We start from the raw sequence: 13,140 nt of genomic DNA, 5'->3' as shown, positions 1-13,140 counted from the left end.
CGCAAACCGAGGTCCCACTGTATCTCCAAAGAAAGACAAATCAGAATGTTAAGAGTTGTACTTAAATGACATACAGAATGAGAGAATAATTTACAGTAAAATGATGTACAATGATAATAAAAAAATGCCCAGTTTTCTGGGCTGCATTAATATATTTTCCAGTGTATTTCCCCTGCTTTTTTCGTCATGGTGAGTTTTTTTTGTAAAATAATGATTTTGGTAAGATGGTTGTTTTTTTTTTCCATAATTTTGAATCATGCTTTGTTTTTTAGGCATTTCTTGAAATGAAATCTTGGGATTCAGCTTTTAAAATGTTTCAGGCTTATACGGAGAAACCTCCCCATTTAAATAGAAAAAAAATATATGTTTCTTTAAGCAACAAGTATGCAAAACTTTTCAAAGGGTAAGTTATAAATAATAAAGACAGCTATTTCAAAATAGTTGAAATATCCCTTTTCTTTGTGGGATGTTTCATAATAATGCAAGTATTATTAATGCAGGTATTATTGATCTTTTCATTCCCAGTACATCAGTATCTTAAAACAAGGAAAACCTTGAGCAGTATACTGTGACAAAAAGTTTTTGTGCAATTCTTACGTTGTTACTTTGTATTATTACATAGTAATAAAGAGATATACATACAAGTAATACATAGAATGAAGAGAAAAGCCAAGCAAAATGACACCTTTTATTGGCTAACTATAAAGCTTTCGAGGCAACTCAGGCCCCTTCTTCAGGCAAGATGTAATCATGCATGGAATCTTTTTTTCTGTTGAGGGTTTTCAGTAAACAGGAAAGTCTTTAAATCATTAACACTCTTCAGTCAAACTTTAAGAATTTCCTGTCTATTTTATCTATTTGGGTTGACTGTTTGCATCATTATAAAGTTTATTGCTAAACTGTTTTTGTAAGTGGCATTTCAGAATCATTGACCCTTGAACATTGAAAATTCATTACGTTAACCGTCCCAAGCAAGTGAATATAGAGCAGGTGTCCTCAATCACAATCCTGGAGGGCCGCAGTGGCTGCAGTTTTTGCTCCAACCCATTTGCTTAATAAGAAGCACTTATTGCTCCAGTAACAAGTAGTTTTGCTCGTTAATATTTTGAACCCTTATTTCTTACTTTAGTCTTGAACAGCTGTATTTTTGGTTTTTAATTGCTCCATACCAGCATTAACATACAAATGACAAAAGAGACCAGCATTTCTCCATTTAGCTTGTTACCATTTACACCTGTGTGTATTTATCATGCACTATTGGGTTTAATTAAAAACTTGGAAGGAAAGTGAAAAGAAAAAAGTGAAAGACTGAGGATTACTCATCCATTTTAGCCTTCAGATCATTTGGATGTTATCCTTAGAAAGGGGAATAAAATCTAGGATATGAGAATTACCTGACATAGCAGAGTTAAAGCACTAACAAGCCATGAAATTAAATTATTGGCAAGAATTGCTTTCTAAGTAAGCAATCAGGTTTAAACAAAAACCTGCAGCTAGTGATGGGCGGAGTGAAGCCTCATGAAGCATCAAAACGTTTGAAGCAATAGTGTCGGAAATCGTATCGAAGCTTCGAAGCATTTGACACTCACCTCTCTAGTGACCCCTCCTGGCCATTTGTATTAACAGCACATTTAACAATTCAAAGTCTTATCAGTGCATTGTGGATGAAACCTGAATGTCTGAAGTTGTGATAGATATCTTTGAAGTCAAAATTATAACTGGCAATAAATGTCGAACATTGTAACTCGGCATACTGTACGCTTAGCAAGCAATTATGCTGCAGTAATCGGGTCAACGTTGACTATATACGTTTTACTTCTAAACAACGGTAATCAGTGCAAGCGTCTAACATATGCGTAACGGTGGCTTGAACAATTGCGCCAGTTGCACAGCGCCAGCTCTCGTGTTCGATAACAAACCTGGTCAGCATCTGTTGAGGATTGCAGATTTCCGCTGCCTGATGCGTTTGATAGAGATTGTTCCGATTATGCGACAATGCTCCTTGAAAACCTGAAGACAGGAGCCTGCCCTGGATGGTGTTAGACTCCGAATCGGAAATTTAATCCGCACAATGTACATTCATATTTTAATTCCAATGTAAAACCAGCATATATCAGTATTTGAATTAAACTCAAACTAGACTACACCTCGTGGAAATGCGATTGGTCCATCACTATCACTCTAAATTTTGCAAGAACTAGAAGAATTGCTAGTAAAAACAGTAATACTGTAGCCACAATACATTACACTGTAAATAGTCCAATGTGAAATGCTCTTAAATTTGCACTAAAGTACTGTAATGTTTACATACAGTATAATACAATACCGTGGTGCTTAATTGAAATAACCCCATGGCAATTCATTATAGTTTCCTTTATCATCAATTATGCACGAGTTTTATTAAAATAACTCCTGGGTTGAATTTTAGAATAGTCCCATCTTTGTAGAACATAAAGAAATGTTTCACTATGGAAAACAAATCTGGACAATGCAAAGTCGATGTGTTGCACATCCTACAAAAAAGGGAAAAAAAAAATTCAGCCAGTTTGATATTTCAAATTAAGTTTTAATAAAGACATAGTTTGCAATAACCCAAAAACATGAGTGGACAAAGTAATTTGTACAAAAACCCAACCAGTTCTGTCCAGTTGCATCAAGTATCACTAGGATGTGGATCCTCAAGAACTTTGACCTGGGAAGCTTGCAATAAAGTTGGCGAGTGCAGCAGTTTTAGTCATTTTTATTTAGAAAAATAATTTGTTCTGCTGTGCTGGGCTTCAGGCGACTCCTTTTTTTGCAGAGGACTTCCCCAGCCTTTGAAAAAATTGCGTTCACTGGGAACAGACGTTGCTGGCAGACAAAGATACTTGATGGCAAGCTGATAAAGATTAGGGTAAACAGTTATTCTCTCCTTCCAATACAGAAGTGGATCTTTTTGTCTACCAAAGATAAGCATCCGTTAGGTATCTCTTCACCTCCACAGTGGCATCTTCAGTGGCACTCTGGACTCTTTGAGCCTCAGAAACACGCAAGTCCAAAAGTTGCCATAGATTGTCTGTGGGACATGCTGCCTCCAAGGATGGGGCCAGGGCTGATGTTGAAGGCTGTGGCTCTGTTTGAAAGAATCAAAGAGTACATGGTTTTATTCACAGTACACATTAAAATGTATCAAATACCAAAAATAAACATTCCATACAAAAATCACCTTGGGGTGTTACGTGCACACTGTCTGGAGAGGACCGCATTAGGGATGCACATTCCAGGGTTAGTTGTCTCTCAGCCTTTCTGACACGGTCTGGATTGCCAAAGCCAATAGTTTTAAATCTTGGGTCCAGCAGCATAGCCAAGGCCAAAACCTGGATGGATTCCAGTGGAATCTGGAGCGCAAGCTTTCCTTCAGATACACACCTAAGACAGAAAATAGCAATCATTAATGTTAAAGGGACACAACTATTCATTGTACAAAAATGTTTTTGGATTATTGCAGCTTACCTAATTGTATGGACTCCTCCCTGGTCACCGTGGTACTCTTCTCTGAGATTGTGTGTTGCAACATGCAATATAGTGGGATCATTTTTGATGCCGACACCATTTTTTGCAATCTCAGTTGTTGCATGTTTTAGTGGAAGAAGGAGGGTCAGGCATTCAATTATAATATCATACTCCCCACTTGTTAAGGGAACAACCTCTGTATTTAAATTAGAGAGGGCAGCACCAACTGCCTCACGTTGGTCATACAGACGCTGCAGCATGTCGTAAGTGCTGTTCCATCTGCTGTCAACTTCTTGAACCACCTTCTGCACTGGCCTGCCCATTAGCTGCTGCATCTCCGATAGTGTTTCCTTAGCATTGCAACTTGACCTGAACAAAGACACAATTTTCCTTGCTTTTTGGCGAATTACCTGGAGCTTGGGTGTCTGGTCAATTGCCTTCTTTACTACCAGATTCAGGGTATGGGTAAAGCATGGCACATGACGAACTTTCAGCAGCTGGGCAGCTTGGTATGTTTATATCTCACCTCACTCGTCTCCAAAAAATAACCTTCAAACTTGGACGCATGCGTTACTACTTTTAAGTAGTTTAGGTGCGTATTAGACTGAATTGGGATCAGGTGAGTTTTTTGGACACTGTGACATTCACAGGTATAAGCTCCAGGTGTCACTGATATACTGATACCAACTGGCGTTACACATCCACATCATGTGCATTGGAAATGAGACGCTGAGCTTTTGACGCACACATGTTTCAAAACGACACCTTAAAGCTTGTTTAAAAAGTGCACGTGAGATGATGAAGGGGAGGCAAAGCCAAATGTCACAGATCTGTCGTTTGTTACTTTGATCAACACTGTCAATTACTTCACCCCATGTTAGCCTTGTTAATGACGACCCTGTAGACACTTCATCGATTGATACAGACGCTGACCTAAAGATACTTATGCACTGGAAGCAAAGAGCAGGCAGCTATCCATATTTGCCAGAAACATTTATTCTTGTTTACCGTAACTGCAGCCCATACTAATCAAGTATCTCGAAGCATCCGCAAATAAGACTTGATATATGTATACCACCTAAAATTCAAAGTACAAGACCTATTGTAACAATATACCTACTACTACTAATGAAATCCCCTACGTTAGCTAGTTCTACGGCAGGGGTGCCCAGTGCATTGATCGCGATCGACCGGTAGATCGCAAAGGTGGTACAGGTAGATCGCGTTGCATTCAAAAAAAAATTTTTTTAAACGTTAGTCTATCATATATCCTCCCTATGGCATTTGCCACTTGATTGACATACAGAGCGGCCAGTCCGAGATCGCTTCTCTTCTAACACACTGGTCATCCCGCACAATCAAACGCACAAGCTACTACAAAACTCCGGCTGTCTAAGTGATCTAGTTAGCCTTCCAATTTATATGGACTAAAGAAGGGATTTAAAAAAAAATGTTTGGGAGGGTATTGCTATTCCAAAGAAGGAAAATGTGGAAAGGCACTTTCAAACTGTTCATAAAAACTACGAAACTGACGTCCTTCCAAAAAACGATCTGAGAAAGAGAAAGGTGACGGAACTAAAATCGCAGTTAATTGGACAGCCGTCATTTTTCACTCGGCTGAATTCAAAAACTCCTTGACTGCATTATTCGGCTGTACTATATATAATTTTTGATGTAGGTAGAATATTTCGACCTGGTCATTTTAAAAGTAGATTGCAAGCCGAAAAAGTTTTGAACACCTCTGATCTACGGTTTCATCATACACATGAAACAAGACACATATTTTCATTAGATGCATCTTGATCACACTGCTGCCTCACAGTAAGGAGACCTAGTTTAATTTCCCAGCTCCTCCCTGTGTGGAGTTTGCATGCTGTCTCCGTGTCTGCGTAGGTTTCCTTCGGGTGCTCTGGTTTCTTCCCACAGTGCAAAGACATGCAGGTTAGGTGCTTTGGCAGTCCTAACTTGTCCCTAGTGTGTGTGTGTGTGTTTGCGTGTGCACGCGTGTGTGTGTGTCCTGCAGTAGGCTGGCACGCTGCCTGGGATTTTTTTCTGCCTTGCACTCTGTGCTGGCTGGGATTGGTCCAGCAGACCCCCGTGTTAGGATATAGCAGGTTGGACAATGACTGACTGAATGACATCTTGAACATTAATGCAGTAATTATAGCAGTAATAATGATCCTGAGGAAGAAAAGGAAGATTTATGAGAAGTGACCGAAACAGTGATATCGTAGCAGACAGTATATAAACAACATATAGGACAGTAAATAGAACATATAGAATATCAAACAAAAAAGTGTATAGCATTTAACACTATATAACATAATATGACTATATACGATGTATATATGTGTATGTATATATGTGTATGTGTATATATAGAGAGAGATTTCTATATGCAGTGAATAAACGTACAACACTCTTCACTATAGAAGTGAGGCAGTGCAATACAGAGACTAGAATATTTATGAGAACAGCCAGAGTATTATGGTGAAGGAAGTGTTTTGAACCGTATTAGTACAGCTGTTCTTATGCATTCTAATATTCAGCATTTTAAAATGCAAAATTTGTCGTTTTATTTTTTGACACTAAGTAATGTACTGCACAATAATTTCAGTTGTGTTGATGATCCAGAAAGATTTGTTTCAACAATCACAGCTCTGTTGAAATTTTGTAACCTGGTGGTGGAATATGCAGTGTAATGTAATTAATATAACTTCCTAACTCTCAGGTCGAAGCAGTAAGCTGACATAAGAGTGGAAATGTCCTGCTGCCACCATGCATTGCGGTTGGAAGCACTGAGCAGACATGCGTAGTACTGAGATTGCATCATGATGGGCTATGAACGGGGCTACTGAAGCCTCAGACATGTGTACTACTGAGATCATGATAAGGCTACTGAAGCCTCAGACATGTGTACTACTGAGATCATGACGGGGTTACTGAAGCCTCAGACATGCGTACTACTGAGATCATGACGGGGCTACTGAACCCTCAGACATGCGTACTACTGAGATCTATTGAGATATATTGTCATATATTAACTTTTTATATATATATATATATATATATAAGATTAGGTAAATCGTTCAACCTTTTATGGAACACTTAATTTTGTTCAAAACCGTCGTCATATAGTATACATCTATACATATAATTTTTTCGTCTTCATTAGGAGAATACAACAATGATACTCTCGTATCAATTAAACCATTTTAACGTGCATTTGTCAAACAACATATTTCATCCGCCGCAGTAAGAACAGTAGTAGTAGTTCAGTTGTGCAGAGCTCGTTAATTATCCGGATTAGGTGGCTCAGTGGTGTTGTCGCTCAGGTTCGCGTCGCTGATCCTCCTCTTGTGAAAGTTTTTTTTCTATTCCTCCATTTAACAAGCTTGGACGGATAGCGAGCGAATCGAGCTATCGAGGGAAGGTTGGGCCACCGTAGTCGGACAGGTGGCACACGCCCCTAATTATATTGTGTATGTAGAGTTTCACTTTAAAACGTAATAAACTTCATATTTGTGTGTTTGGAGACCCTGGTGTCGTAGTGAATTTGTATTGTAGAAAAATAAACTATTGTCCATTATGCCTAAATGTGTCTTTTCGTGTCTGATCGCTATACGGCACTTCCAACTTGGGACAATTCGCTATAAACAGTTTCAGCCAACCAGCGCCTTCTAAACATGCAGAACGACAGTGTGAACCTTTATTGTTGCGGCGCAGCATCTTCGTTTCAGTCAGTCATTGTCCTGTTAGACTATTTACTGTTAAGTGCTGCTTGAGCTACCGTTTATAGTATAACAGGTGGCATACGTAGTTCTTAAATCGATATTGAAATGCACACACAAGTCTCCTAAATTATTTATTGAAATGCCTACATTTACAGTGTCCGTTTTAGGAAGTCGTAGTTTTTACTTGTTCCCGTTATTAGGAATTATAATTTCTTAGTGTCACATATTATTTGTTACTACTCGCGAGTCCCGTATCATTGAGATTCTGTTTTATATTCTATATAAGGAAACTTTTTAAAAAGAGCGTTGATTAAACTGACTATAGCAGACTTGTCATCTTCTTAAAATGACTTTATTGATTTGATATTGACAATTAATCATAAGGTCAAACATCAAGGAGGATTTGAGTTTGCATGGACTGCGCTGTTTCTTTTTTTTCGTGACATTGTGTCAGTAGAGAGTGCGTCATGTTAACAATGCATTCTGTCCTAAATGACAGCACACACGCTTTTTTATATTTCCTAAAGGCCAATGTGTCTCAATTTGCTCATTAATATATTTTGACAGTGTATTTTAGTAAGAATGATTATAAACATATTACCCATGTTCATTTCATAGATATGTAACGTTTGGTGAGTAAAAATAAAAAGTAACAACACATATGATAGTTATGTTGCATTGTTTATGATTAACAAAATTCATCGTTTATCTGAAATGTTCTACGTATACAGTTGATTTATTCCACTTCTGAAGGTGTACATTGTCGGTATTCTCCGTTGCATTTGCCCCCGAGTGTAACGTGTGCCAGTGTAACCGAGGGATGGCAGACGAGCTCACGTAATTGGTGACAAGTAACATTCTCATCCTGATGTCCAGGCTCTTGTCATAAATATTCCCATCTTGTGCTTTTTCTCGTTCCTGCAAGTTTACTATTATTATTGGACATGTAGAGGAAATGTATTTTATTTTATGTCTATGAAAGGAAGGACGGTAAAGCCTTGAATGAAACTGAGTGTTGATGCTTTGGGTAACAAGACAGGTTAAGGAGCAGGGAACATTGAATGTGACATTGACTGTGGGGGATTGTGTAACTGGAAGATGGTTTAAGAATACAGAAACGACAAAAACGTGGTCTTTCAGTAATTCTATTTACTCTGTTGTGCTGCACTTCGGAAGATTACTTATTTACCCCCCACTCCCCCCAACCAAAGAAGAGCGCAGCCTTTGATAAGATGAATTCACTACTAAAGGAATGTTCATGACAAAGTCGGGTGCTTTTTTGAAAGTTTGGCTCCAGAAGTGCTTATTCAGCTGCTCTCTTTTCTCAGTACTTGAGTGATCTTTACGTTCACCTCTGGATGAATTTGCAAAGTTTCTTTACAACTTTTTTGTCTCATTAACGCAGAAATCCCGAGGCTTTCCTAAAATTGCAGAAGACACTGTTTATGGCGCTGATTCTGTTTTAAAGACAGTTGTGATTAGTTATGCAGAACACGCTTTTACTCACATTGCTTTTTGGAAATCAATAATACAAATCAGCAACAGATCTGGGAATCACTGAATAGTAAAAACATTTAATGAGGAATGTCTTGCGCATATACTGATGTAATGACCACGTCAGCTTTAGTGAAGCATTTCTTAGCCTCTGTGATATGATCGACATGGGGTAGAATAGATTCTAGATTGTTATAATACGTGCTACCTTACACAAAATATACTCATCGATTTGTTACAGATTCTTGGTGGACACAATTCCACACCGAGGAAAAAGGTGCTCCATGTAAATCGTTCATAATGTCTCCAAAATATATTTGTTAACTTTCAAACAAGTACCACTTAACTGTTTTATACAAAATCCTTATTTCAACATATACGAGCCCCAACTAGGATTTGAACTCGGGTTAGCGTATTTTATCAATATAGCACAGACAACCGCTTTTATGCTTACCGCTTTTACGCTTTGAGCCAAAGCACTTCAGCAGACTAGTTACTGACCAAATTGATTACTGACTGCGCAGATATCAATGACGTCATTAGGCTAGCGTGCTCAAAATCACGTGACGGCCGCATTTGAAGCAAGCCTCGAAGCGGTGCTTCGATAGCTCGACACAGTGTCGAAACCTGAGTATCGAGCAGCCCATCACTACCTGCAGCCACTGCGGCCCTCCAGGACTGTGATTGAGGACCCCTGATATAGAGTATCAGATTTGATTGTACATTTCCAAACCACTTATACACAGATCCACTGGAAACTGAATGTTAGATTCCAAATGAGTTTCATAGCAGTACTGTTTATAAATGTGTAGCATTTGGAATGTATTGACTTATGGAATTTAAGCAATTAGGTTGACATGTTAAGTTGTAGGTCATCAAATTCATCTTGAGTGCATCCAGTTTCCTATTCTGGTTACTGAACTGTAACCAAATCTATCTGCAGTCACTGTGAGTGGCATGTTTTCAGGAGGAATGTATGTGCCTGAGCTTCATATAAATTTCACTGTGTAAGTCGAAACAAACTTTATCTTGAAGTTTTACAAAGGTTTTCACATTACTTAGTTTTGAGATTTTTCACAAAATTCAAATCTGGAATTGATCAGTGTTCTTATTATTTTTCTCACTCACAAGTTTTTTAAACCGAGTGCTTATAGTTCAAAGTTGTGCCTAGAGACCAGATTTGTATGTCATTAATTAAATTTTGGCCAAATGTGTAAAGAATAATAAACAGATTTTTTTTTATGTAATTTCTGTTTATGGTTTCAGAAACTAATAAACTAGTAATTTTAAATAATGCAATCTTGCATCTACTAGACCATAGCTAGTTCTAGCAGCCATGGACCCTGTACACCACTTGTAGACTGCATGGCAGTCCATCATAAGGCACATTCAAATATGACCCACAAAAAAAAATATTAGTTTGTTATTAACTAGATTTGCAGCTGCAGAAACATGCAAACCTTGTGTAAATTGTAGCTTGGCTTCAAAATCAACAGTTTGTGCGTGGTGCAGTCTAGTCTAGTACCATGACAAAATTAAAATAAATAAAAGCCCTACTCACTGAAATACTGCAGTGGAGTTTGAAAAGCAGCAGCCTGTTAATTCAAGTACACCTTGTATTAAAAGCAATTCAGTAGACAATTTAGGTAGCATTAACTATTAATTTTAAATAACACGCTTTTAATTAAGGATGCACCCATATGGGAATCCTGAGCCGATACCAATGCTGAAATACACATTTATAAAATACAGAGAAAAATGAGACTTGATATTTCTGGATGAGAAATGTAGCATTTATTTGTAAAACAATTTTGCATACCACATTCACTCATTAAAAACAGATATCTGCATTTGACTGGATACCTTTTGGAAATTTTGGAAATTGTTTTGCAGGCTGTTAAATAATGTTTTTCTCTTTGTTTTTAATAGAACAAATTCAGCAAAAATTGAAAATATGATATAATGACAATGGAATAACCAATACCACTTAAGAATAATGTTTTTTCAGATTATTTGCAATCATTAAAATTAATGGCTTTTGCTCACCCACATTTAGCTAGATATCTGGTGCTTTGTTTTACTGTCTGTAATATTAAATGCTACATAATATTTTCTTTCTTTTTGATTGAATAAATATCACCACAACTGAAAGAATGAAAATTTAAAAAATGTAAAAGCTGACAACTCTAAAGAAATAAATTGCAACAACTTTTTTTCTGGAGGTTTATCATTCTATTCTATTCTGTTAGCACGAAGTGGAGGTTTTTCTTAAGAAACAAGAGCATCTCTGCCTCTTTTCATTGATCACATTAGACACTGCACTGAATAATCTGTTGCTGTCCATTCTAGTATATGTGGCTGACAAGAACTTGCATGCTACTTTGGCAATAGTAGGAAACCAACTCAAGTTGTTATTCCAGTATTTCAGTGGATTTACTGTACATCCCTTGGGATTGGTGTTTCTGGCTTTAACTATGGCTGTCAGAGTAAGATTAGAATGTTTATATTTAAAATAAGTATATTTGAACATATGGTCAAATTGTGTGTTGCTTGAATGTATGTCTGTACTGTATTTGCTATTTTTTGAAATATTTCATTATTAATTTTACTTTTTTGCTGTAAATCATGAAGTGCTTACAATACAAGTTACTCATTATTGCTTAAGTGACTCGGTTTAAAACAGTAGCTTTATTGAACATGATTGACTTTCTCACAAAAAGCAACAGAGAAATAAGGCACACACCGCAATGGCATTTTCTACCTTCAATGTTCATATGAAAAACAAACAGATTGTTTATGATTGCTCAGTCTGAGTAAATGCAGTCATTTATTTTGTTCTTTTTCCTAGAGGCCAGAAGACCTTATATCCTTGTGTCTCTTATTTACAGTAAATAAACTGAAGCGCTGTGATCCTTTACATGTTTTACATATGAAATAAAAAGTGTATTAAATGTTGCGTGGTGCTAGTCTTTAAGTATTTTCTCTATATTATAACCATTTATTTAGCAGACAGCAGTAACTTATTAAAAAAAATCTGTAAAGTTAGTTTAAATTTATAAAAAAAAATCTTTACTTTAAATGTTAATATTTGAAACTGCTATGTTAACAAGCACCAAGCAAAAATATTAAGAAATGAAGTATAGGCTATAAGTTAGCTCATTCGCTAGATGAAAACTGGTGGTATTTAAAAGGGATGTGTTTAACACACAGGATACTGACCTAATGACTAATAACAATACAGTTTTACAATTAAGAAAAACATATATGTTGATCCTAAAAGGATACGAGCAAATAAATCTGTAAAATTTCACAATATTGTTCTGCATGTCTTAAGTAACATGATTTCGAAGTTAAGTGCAAGGGTTACCTGGTGGGTTTCCACAGTGTGCTCAGTTTTCCATCCAAAGACATGTAGGTTTGGGGATTTGGTGATGACACCAGTGTGTGTGTGTGTGTGTGTGTGCTTGCATTCACCTTGCGATGAGCTGATGCCCCGTCTGCAGAATGTGGTTTGCTGCTGGAATGGGCGCATCCTTGAACTGATGGATATACTCATTAAACACCCTTTTCAGAGATATTGTGGCAGTGTGTCCTCGGAATTTAATGGATGTTTTGGGCACACACTTCACATCGTGTGAAGTATAAACCTGGCTTTGGGCGCCTTACTTTTCATCTGACAATCTTGGGTAGGGCTTATATTACAGAGCAGCCTGAAAATCATGCTAGGGCTTATTTTCGGGGAAACACGGTATTACATATGAATGGTTTGACAGTAAACACCTTCCTTTAACAAATCATGTTTGATCTTGGAAAATTATAGATGGAATGGCTTCATCTGTTTTTTGCAAAATTGTTAAAATCCTTGTCCAGTAATGAAACTGGCCTGTAGGTTGCACATTCTAGTGTATTTTTTGGGTAGTGTTCTTCTTTAGTTTCCTTAAACATAGTTATCATTTGTAAACATAATCTATGTGTGTAGCTTATATGCAGTATATGATCTATAGGCAGCAAGTTGGTGCTGCGATTAACAGTACTGCTTCATGGGTCCATGATACTAGTTCAAGTCCTGCATCAGACTGCTGTCTGTGAGAAATTTGCATATTTGCTCTATGTCATTTTTTTTCTCTCGCTACTATACTTTTCCTCAAATATTCCCAAGAAATTTCAGGTTAGGATGACTACCAATTCTAAATTTCCCCCAACAGACGTGTTAGTGTGGGTGTGTGCACATTAGTGAGTCCTCCATACTTTAAAAAAAATAAATAAATACATGATGTCCAGATCAAACACTTAGATAATAAAATATAATCAGCACATTTTCATATTAATTTCTCATAAAAACATCTTAAATGTAAGATTTTTACCTTTGTAAAGTTGCAAAGGTTTTACAAACACAACAGTTGAAATTTAGTGTTCTAAA

The 13,140-nt window shown here is 37.0% G+C and overlaps 1 protein-coding gene across 4 annotated transcripts in view; it reads left to right on the top strand.

Annotated features, from left to right (window-relative positions):
• The window catches only part of LOC120541919 (matrin-3-like), a 97,420-nt gene that overhangs the window by 72,977 nt on the left and 11,303 nt on the right, over positions 1 to 13,140 (top strand). For all 4 annotated transcript variants that reach the window (XM_039773900.1, XM_039773899.1, XM_039773898.1 and 1 more), the window contains one exon: positions 273 to 403. In XM_039773900.1, coding sequence (XP_039629834.1) covers positions 273 to 403 — 131 coding nt within the window. The remainder of the gene's footprint in view (positions 1 to 272; positions 404 to 13,140) is intronic.

This window comes from Polypterus senegalus, chromosome 13 (assembly GCF_016835505.1).
Source record: "Polypterus senegalus isolate Bchr_013 chromosome 13, ASM1683550v1, whole genome shotgun sequence".
Classification (NCBI taxonomy): domain Eukaryota; kingdom Metazoa; phylum Chordata; class Cladistia; order Polypteriformes; family Polypteridae; genus Polypterus; species Polypterus senegalus.
This window is presented reverse-complemented; position numbering and strand designations above follow the sequence as displayed.